This window comes from Gorilla gorilla, chromosome 8 (genome assembly GCF_029281585.2).
Source record: "Gorilla gorilla gorilla isolate KB3781 chromosome 8, NHGRI_mGorGor1-v2.1_pri, whole genome shotgun sequence".
NCBI classification, from domain to species: Eukaryota; Metazoa; Chordata; class Mammalia; order Primates; family Hominidae; genus Gorilla; species Gorilla gorilla.
Genome location: NC_073232.2, coordinates 12,258,162 through 12,276,808, shown reverse-complemented (window position 1 = coordinate 12,276,808; position 18,647 = coordinate 12,258,162). Strand labels below are relative to the sequence as shown.

At 45.5% G+C, this 18,647-nt stretch overlaps 1 protein-coding gene and 1 long non-coding RNA gene across 2 annotated transcripts in view; one reads left to right on the top strand and one right to left on the bottom strand.

Annotated features, from left to right (window-relative positions):
* The window catches only part of LOC129525153 (uncharacterized), a 432,112-nt gene extending 428,985 nt beyond the window's left edge, over positions 1-3,127 (bottom strand). Inside the window, exon 1 of the long non-coding RNA XR_008669252.2 lies at positions 3,057-3,127. This is a non-coding gene — a long non-coding RNA (uncharacterized lncRNA). The remainder of the gene's footprint in view (positions 1-3,056) is intronic.
* LOC129525150 (uncharacterized) lies at positions 2,504-16,659 on the top strand. The gene is made up of 3 exons (XM_055353930.1): positions 2,504-4,079; positions 7,842-7,986; positions 15,844-16,659. Exons 1-2 carry the CDS (start codon positions 2,863-2,865, stop codon positions 7,879-7,881), a joined length of 1,257 nt encoding a protein of 418 aa, XP_055209905.1. The 5' UTR covers positions 2,504-2,862; the 3' UTR covers positions 7,882-7,986; positions 15,844-16,659.
* Positions 16,660-18,647: the final 1,988 nt, after the last annotated feature.

Genomic DNA, 18,647 nt, shown 5'->3' with positions numbered 1-18,647 from the left:
TAAGTTCAAGAGCCCAAAGCTGAAGAACTCGGAGTCCAGTGTTCAAGGGGAGGAAGCATCCAGCACGGGAGAAAGATGGAGGCCAGAAGACTCAGCCTGTCCAGTCCTTCCACATTCCTCTGCCTGCTTTTATCCTAGCCATGCTGGCAGCTGATTAGATGGTGCCCACCCTGATTGAGGGTGGGTCTGCCTTTCCCAGCCCACTGACTTAAATGTTAATCTCTTTTGGCAACACCCCCACAGACACACCCAGAATCAATACTTTGCATCCTTCAATCCAATCAAGTTGACGCTGAATATTCACCATCACAGACAGCAAAGCAGTGGCACAGGAACCAGGTCTGGCTGGCCGTTGTGTTTTCTTTGGCCCATGCGGTATTTTAATTGAAATATATGCCATTTTTTTTAATTGGGGGAATTTCCATTTTTAAAAACCCGAACTCCTGAGGTCTTGATAATCTGTAGGTGTGGCCCCGCCCTGCCATGTCAGTGCTCATCTTTAGAGCAGAGAGACAGCTTTCTACTGCAGCGGACCGTGTGGTCCTCAGCCAGCTAGTGCTCCGGACGTTGAGAGTCTGCTATGCACAGCACTCACCCCTCCCGTGTCCACACCCGTGTCCACACCCACCAGCCCTGAGGGATTGAATTTCACATCAACAGGCAAACTCTCTTCCCTGCATCAGTCCCCATCTCCATACCACCACCACCTTCTCCAGAAAGGAAGTTCTTCTCTATCTCACCCAATACAGCCTCCTGAGTTCCAATTAGAGAAAATTAAAGTCTTAGTTTAGTAGGACACTGGTGATATCTCCCCACACCCAAATGCAAACGGCATCACCTCACTCTCAAACCCGTGACTGATGGAGCTTCCATCTTGTCCAACAAGTAACATGGCTGGTCTACCTACGTCACCACCGAAAGTTGGTCAACATCCGTTCACTGCATTCTTCCACCCAGAACATGACATTTGTCAACAACCAACATTTCTGTCCCCACAGGTCATGTGCATCACCAAGCGCCACTTCCACTGCAGAAGTCAGGGGGTACCTGGGGAATCGCAGCCTGCCCAAGAGATTCATCAGAACATCCTTCCCTGAGAAACGACAGTGCCCTTCATGTACAGCCCACTGCCAGACACGGGAAAAGGCATCTCTGACCAGACAGCCCGCCAGCTGTGTGTTGAGTTTAGTACATATTAAATGACCGCGTTGTAATGTAGAAGATTGCTCCTTGGAACCACACAAGGTCGAGGGCACTATTGACCCCACAGATCTTTGACTCCCGTGACTCCACCTTGGGCACGCGATCCTCTTTGCGCAGCTTCCTGAAGCCTCCTGAGCCCACCCTAATTCTATAGACAGCTCCTTGGACCTCACAGTCTGGAAAGAGAAGCCTGACCACGTTGCTGCAGGACTCTCTCGCATAACCACCTCCCACTCCGCTCCCGGTGCTTTGTGCCCTGGAAAGGACGGAGCCTGAGAGAACATGCATAGTTTCCCTCCCGCCTCAGCAACTGCCTGGTGTTGAGAGGTGACAGCATGCTGGCAGCCCTTGCAGCCCTCGCTCGCTCTTGGTGCCTCTTCGGCGTTGGCACCCATTCTGGCCGCACTTGAGGAGCCCTTCAGCCCGCCGCCGCACTGTGGGAGCCCTTCTCTGGGCTGGCCGAGGCCGGAGCCGGCTCCCTCGGCTTGCCAGGAGGTGTGGAGGGAGAGGCACGGGCAGGAACCAGGGCTACACGTGGCGCTTGCGGGCCAGCTAGAGTTCTGGGTGGGCGTGGGCTTGGCGGGCCCCTCACTCGGAGCGGCCGGCCGGGCCTGCCGGCTCAGGGCAGTGAGGGGTTTAGCACCCAGGCCAGCAGGTGCAGAGGGTGCACCAGGTCCCCCAGCAGTGCTAGCCCACCGGCACTGCACTCCATTTCTCACCAGGCCTTGACTGCCTCCCCGTGGGGCAGGGCTTGGGACCTGCAGCCTGCCATGCCTGAGTCTCCCCCCAACTCTCCTGCGGTGCACTCCTGCATGGCCCCAGCCTCCCTGACGAGCGCTGCCCACTGCTCTATGGCGCCCGATCCCATCAACCGCCCAAGGGCTGAGGAGTGCGGGCACACAGCGTGGGACTGGCAGGCAGCTCCACCTGCGGGCCAGGTGTGGGATCCACTGGGTGAAGCCAGCTGGGCTCCTGAGTGTAATGGGGACTTGGAGAACCTTTATGTCTAGCTAAGGGATTGTGAATGCACCAGTCGGCACTCTGTATCTAGCTCAAGGTTTGTAAATGCACCAATCAGCACTCTGTGTCTAGCTCAGGGTTTGTAAATACACCAACGGACACTCTGTATCTGGCTAATCTAGTGGGGACCTGGAGAACTTTTGTGTCTAGCTCAGGGATTGTAAACACACCAATCAGCACCCTGTCAAAACAGACCAATCAGCTCTCTGTAAAATGGACCAATCAGCAGGATGTGGGTGGGGCCAGGTAAGAGAATAAAAGCAGGCTGCCCCAGACAGCCATGGCAACCTGCTCAGGTCCGGTTCCACAGTGTGGAAGCATTGTTCTTTTGCTCTTTGCAATAAATCTTGCTGCTGCTCACTCTTTGGGTCTACACTGCCTTTATGAGCTGTAACACTCACCTCAACAGTCTGCAGCTTCACTCCTGAAACCAGCGAGACCACGAACCCAGAGGGAGGAACAAACAACTCCAGACACGCCGCCTTAAGAGCTGTAACACTCACCCCAAGGTCTGCAGCTTCACTCCTGAAGTTAGCGAGACCACGAACCCACCAGGAAGAACGAGCAACTCCAGACGTACCACTTTAAAAGCTGTAACACCACGAAGGTCTGCAGCTTCACTCCTGAGCCAGCAAGACCATGAACCCACCGGAAGGAACGAACAGCTCCAGACGCGCCGCCTTAAGAACTGTAACACTCGCTGCGAGGGCCCGCAGCTTCACTCCTCAGCCAGTGAGACCACAAACCCACCAGAAGGAAGCAACTCCGAACACATCCGAACATCAGAAGGAACAAACTCTGGACGCACCGCCTTTAAGAACTGTAACACTCACCGTGAGGGTCCGCAGATTCATTCTTGAAGTCAGTGAGACCAAGAACCCACCAATTCCGGACACAGTGTGGCGGGGATTCTCCTCAGCCTGGGCCTGGGGACGCTGGGCCCTCGCTATTCCAGAGCGTGGCTGTGACAGGTGTGATCCAATCTGTCCCGTCCGGGGCCCAGGAGACTCGGCCGCCTATCCCGCTGCTGCCCACTGCAGACACTGCCTGGAAATACAGGTCTGTGGCCCGGGAGACTTGGCCGCCTACCCCGCTGCTGCCCACTGCAGAGACTGCCTGGAAATACAGGTCCGTGGCCCGGGAGACTCGGCCGCCTATCCCGCTGCTGCCCACGCAGAGGCTGCCGGGAAATACAGGTCCGTGGCCCGGGAGACTCGGCCGCCTACCCCGGTGCTGCCCACGCAGAGGCTGCCAGGAAATACAGGTCCGTGGCCCGGGAGACTCGGCCGCCTACCCTGGTGCTGCCCACGCAGAGGCTGCCGGGAAATACAGGTCCGTGGCCCGCGCTGCTGCCCACACAGAGGCTGCCGGGAAATACAGGTCCGTGGCCCGGGAGACTCAGCCGCCTATCCCGCTGCTACCCACGCAGAGGCTGCCGGGAAATACAGGTCTGTGGCCCGGGAGACTCAGCCGCCTATCCCGCTGCTACCCACGCAGAGGCTGCCGGGAAATACAGGTCTGTGGCCCGGGAGACTCAGCCGCCTATCCCGCTGCTACCCACGCAGAGGCTGCCGGGAAATACAGGTCCGTGGCCCGGGAGACTCAGCCGCCTATCCCGCTGCTACCCACGCAGAGGTTGCCGGGAAATACAGGTCCCTGGCCCGGGAGACTCAGCCGCCTACCCCGCTGCTACCCACGCAGAGGCTGCCGGGAAATGCAGGTCCGTGGCCCGGGAGACTCGGCCGCCTACCCCGGTGCTGCCCACGCAGAGGCTGCCGGGAAATACAGGTCCGTGGCCCGGGAGACTCGGCCTCCTACCCCGCTGCTGCCCACGCAGAGGCTGCCGGGAAATACAGGTATGTGGCCTGGGACACTCGGCCGCCTACCCCGCTGCTGCTCACGCAGAGGCTGCCGGGAAATACAGCAGTCCTCCTGAGCAGCTTCTGCCTCTCACCACTTCATATCAACTCGCTCGTTCTTGCTTTCCAGGCTCCTGGCTTCATATTCTGAATTTTGCATCTGCTTCTAATACTTTTTTTTTGAGACCGAGTTTCACTCTGTCACCCAGGCTGGAGTGCAATGGCACAATCCCGGCTCACTGCAACCTCCACCGCTTGGGCTCAAGCGATTCTCATGCCTCAGCCTCTGAGTAGCTGGAATTACAGATGCGCGCCACCACACCCAGTTAATTTAATTTTATTTTATTAGTAGACATGGGGTTTCTCCGTGTTGGCCAGGCCGTCCTCGAACTCCTGACCTCAGGTAATCCACCCGCCTTGGCCACCCAAAGTGCTGGGATTACAGGGTGAGCCACCACGTCTAGCCTGCTTCTAATACTTTTAAACTCGTTTGTGGGATCCAAGCACGTCAATCCCCCACTTGCTTCTTGTTTCTACCTTCTCTTACTGAAGTGTCTTCTGTGGTTTAAAACAAAAAGGATTCTCTCCCTGGGGCTCACTCCTGTCACTGACACCACTCTGTCCCTACCACATGTCCAGTTATTCCTGGGGCATGTGAGAGCTCCTTCCAAAGGCCATATCCAACTCTCACGTGAATTTACCACGTATCATCCTTCAATCCTTGACCTTGGAAATAAACTTGGAATTAACTTGGATCTCATTTCCACTTAAAATAGCCCTGGTGCAGTAGCTCGTGCCTGTGATTCCAGCACTTTGGGAGACCGAGGCAGGAGGATTATTTGAGCCCAGGAGTTTGAACCAGGCTGGGCAACATGGTGAAACCCTGTCTCTACGAAAAAATAACAATTAAAAAAATTAGCCAAGCAAGGGGGCACGCACCTCTAGTCCCAGCTACTTGAGAGGCTGAGGTGAGAGGATCACCTGAGTCCAGAAAGTCGAAGCTACAGCCTGCTCTGTTCACACCACTGCACTCCAGGCAGGGCAACAGTGAGACCCTGTCTCAAAAACAAACAAACAAAAAAAAGATCAAAATGTGCTAAGCCTTTTGCCATGAAATCCCAGCCGTAAACTTATTCTACAAAAAAAAATTAGAAAAAATTAATTAAATGCAAATGAGATTATTATTATATTTTAAAATATAAGACATATAAAGGGAAGACATTGAAGACCAGGTCAAGCCTCTGTAAAATAATTAAAAGTCAACTATGTTTCCTATGTCATAGAAAAACCTCTCTCAAAAGTTAGTAACTGAAAATTGAAGACATGCAGGATTCTGTCAGTGTGGAAAGAAGTAAATGATTTCAAGAATTGGCCCTAATAATAAACACAGAAAAAGATATCTTAGAAAGCCATTAGGAACAACTGTAAATACAATATAGTCATAAGTAAGCCACGTTAAGTCTGTATTTGCATAAGTCAAACTGATAAGAAAATCAAATTATTTGGAAAATTTTATGTATGAAAAAGGAGCCAATGAGAAAAAACCAGATTGTCGTTTGTATCATCTGGCTGGTCACCTGTATTCACTGTACTAATTGAATATTTTATTTTACTTCATTCGAGTAGATAAACCCTAGATGAACTTAATAAACCAAGTGAAAGAAAAAAGAATGATGTATTTGATATAGATCTTTATCAGAAATTATAGCTTTAAAATTATTTAAATGTCCCTTTCTTCTACCTAGGTTTTCGTATCTCTTTTGGCTAATATACCCATATAATTAACTGCATATTTTGGTTTTCATTTAGACACAGAAATAAGGAGATAGAAGAAACTATTCTTTTTATGTACTTAATGCTTTATATATTTTTCTCATTTAATCTTTACAGTAATCTTTAATAAAATTACATATGAGGTATTTTAGTTTAGAAGTCAAATAACTTGCCCAAATTTCCGTTACAAAGAATGATTTTAATAAGAATTCAAATCCAACCCTCTCTGACACCTGGCTAGGGTCTTTCAGGTACCCCAGCAAATCATAAACTAGACTTTATTAAATACAGACGCTCTATGAGGACGCAGCAGCAGTTCTACTACTGTTTGCTTCTACATCATTTCTAAATCTTTTCATTTTGAAATACTTTTAGGTATAGGGAAGAGTTAAAAATAATAGGGCAGAGCAGCCAGGTGCAGTGGCAGGCACCTGTAGTCCTAGCTACTCGGGAGGCTGAGGTAGGAGAATGGTGTGAACTCGGGAGGCGGAGCTTGCAGTGAGCCGAGATTGTGACACTGCACTCCAGCCTGGGCAACAGAGCAAGACTCCTTCTGAAAAAAAAATAATAATAATAATAAAAATTATAGGACAGAGCTGGTTATGCTGATACCCCAGGATTCCCTGATATTAACACTGACGTAACCAGGGTCCCTTTATCAAACCTGAGAAACTGACATTTCCACATGCCCCAAACTGCAGACTTGAGGATTTTATCTGTTTTTTCACTAACGTCCTTCTTATATCTCAGAGACCAATCAAGGATCCCACATCTAAATCCATCACCCCAGCTCTTCTGTCCTGTTTAATCTTCCCTCACTCTGTGAAGTCATGCTCCCCTTCCCTCACTCTGTGAAGTCACCGTCCCTTCCCTGACTCTGTGAAGTCACCGTCCCCTTCCCTCACTCTGTGAAGTCACCGTCCCTTCCCTCTCTCTGTGAAGTCACCATCCCTTCCCTCTGTGAAGTCACCATCCCCTTCCCTCACTCTGTGAAGTCACCGTCCCTTGCCTCTGTGAAGTCACCGTCCCCTTCCCTCACTCTGTGAAGTCACTGTCCCTTCCCTCACTTTGTGAAGTCACTGTCCCTTCCCTCACTCTGTGAAGTCACCGTCCCCTTCCCTCACTTTGTGAAGTCACTGTCCCTTCCCTCACTCTGTGAAGTCACTGTCCCCTTCCCTCACTCTGTGAAGTCACCATCCCCTTCCCTCACTCTGAAGTCACTGTCCCTTCCCTCACTCTGTGAGTCACCATCCCTTCCCTCACTCTGTGAAGTCACCATCCCGTTCCCTCACTCTGTGAAGTCACTGCCCCCTTCCCTCACTCTGTGAAGTCACTGTCCCCTTCCCTCTGTGAAGTCACTGCCCCCTTTTCTCACTCTGCTGAGTCACCCTCCCCTTCCCTCACTCTGCTGAGTCACCATTCTCCTTTCTTCATTCTGGGAAGTCGCTGTTCACAGAGTCACCCAGTTCAGCTCACACTCAGGTCTCAGTATGGGGAGACTGAGCTCCACTCTCTGATGGAAGGCGTAACAGGAGTGTGGGGCCCTGTGGAAACCATCCCAGTACTGTTTAAGTATTTGGAGGAGTTGCTTGGGGCTATGTAAGTACCCAGCTCCTCCTTAAAGCTTTGCCATGAATTTATTATTCTTCAGGGTTTCTGGCCCGTGACATCATTACTATGCAGGTCTGAAGGTGATTTTCCCATTTCCTTCATTCCTTCCACATTTGTTATTTGGAATTCTTATTTGGAAGAAATTGGAATTGTTATTTGGAAGGAAGGCTTGTCTACTCTCCTCATTTATTTATTTCTTCAATCACTTATTTGTATATTTACAAGATATTTTAACTTCTTAATGGTAAACTAACACACAGCCACACTTGAGTGGCAAGCTGGAGTGTATTATGTCCTGTGCTCACACATTGGGGAATGCCAAGTGCATTTCTGCTCTCATATCACCATATTAATTTATTTTTGTTTGAACTACAGGTGTTTTCTTTCTACCTCTATCTCCACTCTGAACTCTTGAAACAGAACATTGATTTGGGACGTCTGCAGCTCTTCTTGCGGGGTACATGGATGTGTGTGATGTGTGCTGACTTAAGCTGAGGGGACCTACCGTATGATTGCGTATGTAAGTAACTACTTACCTATGTGAAGCAGAACTTTCTTGATATAGTGCAAACAGAATACACTGCAGGCAGAATCTGGAAGCTGATATAACCCTATGTTCATCTTCCATAAGCCCTGTTATCAGTGGATGGCGAATAACAAGGTAATTTTTGAAGCCTGAGTATATAAAATACCTTATTCTAGAAGGAAAAAAGGGGAAGGAAAGAAAAAGCAAAGACAGACAAAACAAAGAAAAAATGCAGAGAAGAAAGGAAGGGAAGGAGAGGGAGACGAAGCCAGGGAGAGAGGAAGGGAGGGAAGGAGAAATGAAACAATTCTTCACCATGTCTCTGCTTCACATGTTGGAATACCAAATCAGAGCTTGCAGAAGGAACGGGCTCCATGACAAACACATAGCTAAGTGCCATGGAACCACACCTTCCCATCTCCCCAGCAGGACATTTGTTCACTTATTTTTGCATCTCCTTGTTGAGACGCCAACATTTCATTCTACTTTAATTGCTTCTCAGTATGTTATGCTTCAGAACCACCCTTCTCAGAGTTTCCTGAATCTCTATTGTTATGCTTGGACCAACCAATTCCCAAGCTTTGCAGGCCTCTTTAGTTTGCCGACCTGAGCGATTCAGAGGAAGATAATTGAGACTCGCGTTCAGCGAAGCGCGCTGGCTTTAAGTGAGCAGACTTTGGGTTTGCACCTGGTGCTGTCCCTCTGTGCTGCTGAAAAGGTCATCCGTGTTTTCAAGAGTATTTTCCAGAGGCTCTAGGCCATTGTAAAACAAACAACCTAGGCGATTTTTAACAATTTACAAGAGTTAAGCTTAGGTGTAAATTGTTTCTTTGAAAAATACAAAATGTAGATATTGTCCAAACAAACTTTACTTTTAGGTAATTTAGTAGAAAATGCGTTTGGTAGGAGCCTTTCAGAAGATGCAGCAATTAGTAAAAATAAATCTACCATGAACTATGCAAAGATCTATTTGACATTTGGTAATTACTTAATTTCCATAAAGGCAGAATTATTTTTAAAAAGACTAAAACTAGTGAATTATTTATGGATTCCCTAAATACGTGTGAATATTTCTTTTGGCTTAATTGTTGAAAATGGGCCTTCATATTTCTTTTGTTTGTTGGAGAGAACAGATAATATTCTGAAGAGCAGGTTGACTTCACCAAGTGAGGGAGGGGGCCTCTGGTCTAGAAAATATATAAAAATGCTTTGAATCTGAAATGGAAACATCAGAATTCTAGCAGCAATAGAATTAAAAACTCACTGTAGGCCATGGATTTTTATTAGCTACCAAAACTTGCTTCCTTTTTTCATATTTAAACTCTATAAATTAGACACATTCAAACAAACAAAAATGTCCTAATAACCTGGTTTCAAACTCACTTTTTGAAAATACAAAGATAAAAGTTTAACTCTAAGCCCTACCATTGATATCAGCTTGTTTGGGGGCAAGCACTGACCTCAGACTCTGTTTCCTAATCTGAAAAACCGAGCTCATAGAAACCATCCCACAGAGTTGCTGTGAAAATTAAAATCTGTTAAAATAGTTTCCTTATCAATATAGATATAGACGCATTCATTTGCTCATCCATGTATTCGACAGATGTTTATTGGGGCCTACATTGTGCTGGGCACTGTTCTAGATGGGTGAGACACACCAATAAACAGAAGAGGGAAAGTCTCCTGTCTTATGGAGCTTGCATTCTGATGGGGGAGATAGTCAATAAATGAAAGATATAAAAAGTAAATTATGTCGTATGGTCTAAAGTGCTAAGTAACACGGAAATGAGACGGGAGGGATGAAGCTGGTGCTGGAGCACAAGTTGTAACTTTAAACGTTAGACAAGGTGACCTTTAAACAAAAGCCTGAAGGAGCAGAGAGAGTGAATCCTAAAGACATCCGGGGAAAGGACGTTTCCAGCAGAAGAATCCACTCCAGCACAGCTCTAAGGCTGGAGTGAAACAGTGGAAGATAAGATAGAAGGTGTTGGGGACCAAATAAGCAAGAGCATTGCAGGACATGCTCCCTGCCAGGCCAAGCTGCGGGCTCTGCAGGGTCCCAGAGTTTTATGACATGGTCCTTGACCTAAAGACAATCAAAATATAAATGAGGGGTACTTGCAATCATGTGTACGTGATTTCCTCAGATACTGCACACTCCTTGAAGGCAAAAACTCAGTCTTCTCTATGGAATGGAGTTCCTTCCTAAAGCTCCTCAGGGACAATGGAGCGAGAGAAATTCAGAAAGACTTTTAAGCCAAACTGCTGTCTTCTCAGGTAAAGATGAGCAATTTACCAGCCACCTGCTGGAGGGAAGGTCTCGTTCAAAGCATCCCCAGATCATGGCAGATGGAAAGGGATATTTTTGCAGAAGGCTTTCTTCAGATCCCGACTGCTAATGATGGTTGACTTCATGTCTGCCTAGGGCTTTACCTGAGCAGCTGCGGGACATGCCAGTTAAGCTGCTTTAAGTTTTACCCAAAAATCAGCACAAGCGGTGTTCCAGGGGAAAAGCCCTAGGGAAAGGAGAGAGCAGTCATTTTGAAAGGCTTGGTGCTTTTTCTCTGCCCCCTCCTCAGACAGTGAGAAGAGAGCCTTCAAATGAGTGTCTCACAGGCAGCCCCACAGAGCTCCAGCTATCTGTGCATCTTGCAAAAATAGAACAGCATCTTGTGGCTCAGGGATTTATTTCCAGAGTCTGCCTATTCCATTCTGGAGGTATAAATCGGGTTCTTTTCAGTCATGTTAAGAGGAACTTAATTGCATAATTTATTCCACACAAACTTTCCTACCTTTAACAATTCTGGCCTTGTTGAAAGCAAAAACCAATTTTACCATGATTAAGCTAATATCGTTTTTGTGCAAACACAACCCCTTTATCAGAGAAGAGCAAAGTCATTATTTCTAATACACTTTCACAACGACCTGCAATGTAGGTGGGTGGTGAGTATTATTTTTCATAACAGCTGGGAAGGGTGGATCACAGTGCACCTGAGACTGGAGCTAGTTATTCTGACTCCACGATAATTGTTTTTTCCCTTTCCTCTCCTAATTGCTCTTCTTCCCTCTCTCTTTCCGCCTTGCTATTTATAGAACAGAGTTAGTGCAACCAGTGAGTATGTAGCTTGACAGGTAACTGGTGGGCACGGCGCACTCAACATGAACATAACCTAAGAATCCAGGGTTCCCTACTCCTTCTCAGAGGCCCTGTAGCATTATGAAACAACTGAGCTATCAATTAAGATTCCACAAATAATTGTCTTGGAGATGCTGCAATACAAAGCTCATGCATTGTATCAGCCAGATCGAACCATCATAGAAAATAGCCTGAGTGGCTAAACAACAGGCATAAACTGAGTGACTTCAACAACGGATACTTATTTTCTCAAAGCCATGGAGGCTGGAAGTCCAACATCAATCAAGGTTCCCACCCATTTGGTTAAAGTTCTCTGGTGTCTCTTCTTTTTTTTTTTTTTTTTTTAAGACAGAATCTTGCTCTGTCACCAGGCTAGAGTGCAGTGGCGTGATCTCGGCTCACTGCAACCTCCACCTCCTGGGTTCAAGTGATTCTTTTGCTGCAGCCTCCCAAGTAGCTGGGACTACAGGCACGCACCACCACACCCAGCTGATTTTTTGTATTTTTAGTAGAGGCAGGGTTTCACCATGTTGGCCAGGATGGTCTCAAACTCCTGACCTCAGGTGATTCACCCCCTCCTCAGCCTCCCAAAGTGCTGGGATTACAGACGTGAGCCACCGCACCTGGCTCTGGTGTCTCTTTTTTTAAGGGCACTAATTCCATCATGGAAGCCCAGCCTCATGGCTTCATGTAAACCTAGCTATCTCCCAAAGGATCCTGGAAGCAGAAATACACTATGCACTGGTATCAAGTCCTAGGAGGGACTCACTGTCCACCAGGTATAAATCCCAGGGGAGGACTCAAAACACCTTTCTAGTTTCTGCTGAGGCTTCTGGATCTAGCAGGTCTCTAAACACCTTTTCAGATGATGTTTACAGTCAGAGCCTCAGTTCTGGCAAGACTCTAAATGCCTCACCAGATCTGGGAGACGGCTGTACATAAACCCATTGCCCAGAGTATGAGTCAGGTATGACTCATACTCTGGGCAATGGGTTTATGTACCCATATTCATGCAGAATATTCATGCAGCTCATCAGGCAAAGCACATTTATCACTCACACACAGGCAGCAAGAATAATAGCAGCCTACAATCCATGGCTGGCTGTGCCCCCAAGCCTCAGGGGAGCCCCCCAGGGTGGATGCAGTAACACTTGCATGTGCCCCACTTGGACAGCAGCTGGGGGACCTGGCAGCAGATATCCATCTTCTTGTCCTGGGTTTTATACCCTGGGGAATTGGGCTCACTGAGCCAAAGCAACCCAGGACATCCCATTCTAGGAGAAAGGACAGAGCCCAGGCTGTTTCAGACAGTTCCTCCTCATCTCAGATGCTCATTCCACAGTTATCCTGAGAACTACAAGCAGGGTCAGGGAGACCTGGATTAGCAAAGGCCAACCAGGAGCCCATCCTCCTGCAGACCCATCTCCAAATACCATCCCATTGGGGGTTAAGGTTTCAGTGTATGAATTAGGGAGACACAGTTCAGTCTACTGCACCCACCTACTTACTTTAGGAAGAAAACATGGAGTTGTCTACTTTATTCGGTAGTGTCACATCTAGGCATGGCTTCTCTGCCCTCCTGGGAACACTCTGCTCCTCTGGCAACATGGTGTATGGCTCAATCCACCTCCTTCTCACCACTGTGTCCCTACTGCTCAGTCCCTCCTTTTCATGAGTGGTTGGCCTGGACTTCTCTTTCATAGACACATTCACTACTACAAGTCCAGTCACAAGGTTGAATGAGCTCAATTTCCATGCTGATAACTCCTCCAACAGCTTGACCTCAGTTCCTTGTTCTCTTCACCCCATTTACATTTACTTGCTCTTGAACGTGACTTCATCCACTGATTCTCATAGTCAAACACCAGATCAAAATTCACCTTTGCTGAAATGCCATGCTCTGGTCACACTTACCTGTCCTTCCAGCTTTGTGATGACCACACAGCTATTCATTTTTCCCAGAGGTGCCCGTCCATTTTCCACCCCGTCCCTTTCTTTTAGTCCCCTTTATCTGAGCTCACTTTCCCAATCTAAGCAGGATTATGTGGCTTTTCAATTAAGACACTCTTGCTAATATTCTAAATTCCCTTGGCCTATTGTCTTTTCAGTGTATTTATTGGTCTTTTCAATGTATTTATTCAGTGGTCTCCAGATTCAGCTGTCTTCACTCCTATTCTTATCAGAGGTTCTACTTCCCTGAGGAAAAAGTCAGTCATTGTATGGACAGTCTTTTACCTTTGTCCTGCCCTCTATCAGCCAGACTTTGTACTCATAATCATTCTAGTCTGTTATCCTATTTATCACAGAAATAATTTTAAGACATTGATATTGGGCCTGTTGCAGTGGCTCATGCCTGTAATCCCAGCACTTTGGGAGACCAAGGTGAGTGTATTGCATGAGTCCAGGAGTTCAGGACCAGCCCAGGCAACATGGCAAAACCCCATCTCTACAAAAATATACAAAAAAAAAAAAAAATAGTTGGATGTGGTGGGTTTATCTGTGGTCCCAACTACTCAGGAGGCTGAGTGGAAGGATCACCTGAACCCAAGAGGCAGAGTTTGCAGTGAGCCCTGATTGTTCCACTGCACTCCAGCCTGGGCAACAGAGTGAGATCCTGTCTCAGAAAAAAAAAAAAAAGAAAAATCAACATTACCCACACATCTTTAAATCCATGCCTAACTCTACCCTAAATCTCTGCATTTTATCAAGTTTCCTGTTGCATAGGAAACATAGAAATAGTAGGTAAAATCTACACATGTGCACTGTTTCCTCATTTCCAACACAGTTTAAATAAGTTCTAATTTCTCCCACTTCACAATAAATAAAAACCACTCCTGACTTCATGCTTTCTATAGCCACTACCCAAGCTCCCTTCTTCTGCTCTTATCCAAATGCATTCCGAGCATCTTGCAAACTCACTGTCTCCATTTACTCACCGTGTGCTCACATGTCCATGCAGACAGTTTGTGTGTCGTGGCTATTGTCTTGACCACAAGATGCAAACTGCTCTTGCCAGAGTCAGCACCAAAGACCTCTCCATCGCCTTGGTGCCAGCTTCTAGCATTTTGTCTGGTGCTTAGTAAGAGTTTGATAAACATTTGCTGAATGAATGCACATACAGTGTGGAAGAGGTCCAAGTATTAAGAACAGGATATCTTTTGTGAGTAAATTCAAATATTTTTCCTTAGAAAAAGATAGATTCATATGCTTGTTCAGCAGGCATTTTTTGAATCACGTATTCAACACAGACTGACTGCATGCTACGTGTCAATCTCTGGTTAGATACTAGAATCATAAAATTAATAAAAACAGCCCCTGCTCACAAAGACAATGTGCTGGGAGAGAGAAGCATGACAGTGGATAATATAGCAACAGTGTACTTAATGCAGTAATGGATAGACACAGAAAGTGTCATGTATAACAGACACACACACGAAGATGCCGGGGGATAGATAAAGAGAATGTAAGTGATGAGAAGGGCTTCTAAAACGGGGAACTTCTAAAGAACCAAGTTTCTTGAGATAGTTATTCCACCTCCCCCTAAAATATAGAAGATTTGGAGGTCCCTGGTCATATCCCAAATAGCTTGAGGTATTAGAGAAAAGCCCTCACAGACATCAAACTCTATCACGCCTTGTGTGTTCTGAACTAGTCAAATCAAATCTAATTTTTTTTTATTTATTCTTCAGGTAAAATGTGATAAAGGGGCCATTAACATTGGCCATTGAAAATCGAACCTATCCTCAAAGCACAGGTGCAGAGCGGTGTAGACCCCAAAGTCTCCACATAGCCTTTTAGTTCCTTCCAATCAGCCATAATGTAACTGTGCTATATTCTGCAGTGATTTTCTTTTCCTTAAATTAAAAAAAAAAATGCTGTGAAAAGAAAAATTCACCAAGGATGCCAACATTCATCATGATAGTGTTTGGCAACCAGTGTAAAGCTTGAAATATATTGGTTTAGCAATTTAATTACATCTAAATAAGCCATAAGGATTATTTTTGACATCTCAAATTTTCTTTTTTGTCATTCACACTTTGAATCAGATCTTAATCTCCTGAGTTTTGCAATGGATCATAGTATCTGAAATCTCGCAGGGGACACAAAAGTTACAGCAATCTTGACACAAATCATTTTAATTTTAATTTTAAAAATAGACAAAACTCTCAGGAAAAAAGAAAAGAGGTGCCATGGAATCAAATAGCACCAGGACATCCCCACTGTTCCTGGATGGACATCTCTGACTTAGGGACGCTGTTCAGCACTCATGTGAGCAACCCTGGGGCACCTTTTGTGTCTATTAACAGAGAACCTCCCATCCGTGAGCGTTCTGTGTTCCAAAGTGAAGGGTTTAATATGAAGTGAGCTGTTAGCTTTTCTTCAGTCTCACAGCTTTCACTGGAGTGGGCATCAGAGCTTCAGTTGAAGCTGCGACCCTAGCTGGGAAATGCACTAGCACGTTGGTGGGCAGGTGCCCAGAAGCCCAGATGCAAGAAGGACTGCAGTCTTCCGGGGCACTTGTCTCCAGACAAGCAGCTGTGCCAGGAACCAAGCATTCAGTTGTCAGTGAGGAGGGGCTCAGTGGATGTCAACTGGTTTTTCAAATGAGCATTAAATGTGACAATATGTATAAAATATGCATATGTTAAACCCAATAAATGTTAGCTATCTTGCTGCTTTGATACTTACTAACCATGTATAACTTACAAACACAGGGAAGTTGGAGCCCCCCCTTTATCATGGAATTTGGGGCATCCCTGGTCTCCTGGTGGCTGTGGACTTGCAAATACCCAGTTGTCCACGGACCTGTTGGCAAATGGGTGTCCCAAGCGAGGGAGATATGCCTGGTGGGAAGGAGGAGTCCTGTGAAGAATAGAGCCAGCTAAACACAGCAGAGAAGCAACAGATGACAAAAAGCAACTGTCCAGAAGGCTGGCAGAACTGGGTTTGGGCCCATGCTACACAATCCAGACATGCCTGGAGCATCCTTTGAAGGGACTCAAGTCTGTAGGCGAAAGTGTGAGTCTAGGAGCCGGTGAATTTGCATCCAGAGAAGGTGGGAACTTGGGAAACATGGAGATACCCCCATTTCTACACATTTCAGTGTAGCTAATTCAAGATTGAAAAAGTAAGAATGAAGTATATCTGATTTTTCCAGTTAAAAAAAAAAACCATCATAGCATGTCATCTGAAACTGCTGCTACTACAGAGAGATTAGCAGGATCTCAAAATTAGTTAAGATTGGTGGAGGGTCTCTTTGCTGACGACCACAAAGCTATTTAAATGCATATGTTCATGACATACAGAAAGGTGATTTGGAACTGGTTTCAGTTGAAGGACGGCTTTTTACCTAACAGTTTAGACTCAATATTGTCACCTCACTCCCTTTTCTCTCTCTTCCCCAGTCTTCCTCCATCTCTTTTCCCATTTTCTCTGTATTTTTCTTTCTTTCTCAGTACTCTGTCTCATAAAATTGTTCAATACTTTTCCTGGATTATTTAAGAAGTTAATAAAAACTCTCTGTCTTCCCTTTAGTTATTCAAAGCCTTTTATTAAATCGTTGAAGGAAATAAAAAGAAAACTGACAATAATAAAAATTGAACATGGTAAAGTTTGCTGTTGGCTAAAAACAAGCAGAAGAATCAAATTTCAAAACAATTTTAAAGCTTCCCAGGTTACCTGAAGGAAAATAGGGCTGCCTCTTCAAAAATTATCGTTGCACAGAGCATCCATGATGCAGAAGCTCTAATCAGTAAAACTCGATATGGGCAAAAAGTGAATCAATGAATTCAACCTTTGACAAATATTTAAATGGAAAAAATCAAATAGAATAATTTCATAAAAACATGTTTTCTAAAATGGTACACAAAGTTTAGAAATGAATTAAATTGCCTTGATGGAATTCATTTTCTCTATGCAAATTTGTCAATCTTGCCAAAAATTTGACGAATATGTGCTTACATAGAAGGAATGTTTATGAGTACAGAAACCCTGAGAAGTTATAGTCACAGGAATTGCAATACTTTTCTCTTCTTGCACTACACACACACACACACACACACACACACAGAAGTCGTTTTGTGAAAATGGAATTAAATCAATGAGGGTGACACAATACCTCCTTTGCATTTCAAGTAAGGGACTTCTCCCCATTAATGGTAGGCTAGTATTGTAGGCTAAATTGTGTCTTCTCAACATTTATATGTTGAAGATATAACCCCCACTATCTCCAAATGTGAGTGTATTTAGAGATAGGGTCTTTAAAGAGGTAATTAAGTTAAAATAAGGCTGATGGTGTGTGCCCTAATCCAGTTTGACTAGTGTCAAATGTGGACATTCAGAGACACCAGAGCACATGCAAAAAGATAGTGCTGTGAGAACAGTGAGAAGGTGACCTGTACAGGCCACGGAGAGGGGCCTCAGAAGAAGTCAAAACTGTCAACACCTTCATCTTGGACTTCCAGCCTCCAGAGCTGTGATCAAATAAATATCTGTTGTTTAAGCTGCCTAACTGATGGGTTTTTGTTATGGCAGCCTTAGCAAACTCATACAATTAGGTGATGTTTGCCAAGTCTCTCAACCAGATAACTGAATACAGAGAATAAAATATATTTAATGTGTTTGAAATCACTGGAGAATAACAAGGCAATGAAGATACAATCCAGAAGAATGTAAAATCCATACTTATAAACCTGATATTTGAGTACATTTTCCTCCAAGGAGTTCCTCTGATTCTCAAAAGGGGGACTGAGAAGCTTACAAGCTGAGTGAAGCTTTTGGCAACCTTATTAGGGAAGGAGAGCAAATATCAGAGTCTAGGTCTGCCAACAGGAAGAACCCTAAAAGACTAAACCCTGGAAATAAAGATAAGCCAGAAAGACGTCAGCATTCACAGGAGCCCAAGTTCAGTTTAAAATCCTATGAGTTCCATAAATGGACTAGGTTGTTGCAGGAATTCTACTGCTCCTGGCCACTGCCGAAAGCAATGTGCATTCTCTTTGAAGAAAGGACATAATATCTTATGCGTTTAATTAGACATAAAGTTTTTTCATATACAATGTCTAGCACTCAATCAAAAACAATAGAGCACATAAGAAGAAAAAAATGTAAAACAATGGACAATGGAAACAGAGAGGGATTTAGATGGTGTTATCAGATATGATTTAAATACTTAATAAACTTTCTTTAAAGGGTTAAGGAACTGGAAACTATAAAGAAAGAACCAAATGGAAATTCTAGAACAAGATACAATAACCAAAATTAAGAACTCACGGCCAGGCGTGGTGGCTCACGCCTGTAATCCCAGCACTTTGGGAGGCTGAGGCGGGTGGATCATGAGGTCAAGAGATAAGACCATCCTGGCCAACATGGTGAAACCCCATCTCTATTAAAAATACAAAAAATTAGCTGGGCGTGGTGGTGCATGCCTGTAGTCCCAGCTACTTGGGAGGCTGAGTCAGGAGAATAGCTTGAACCAGGGAGTCAGATGTTGCAGTGAGCCAAGATTGCGCCACTGCAC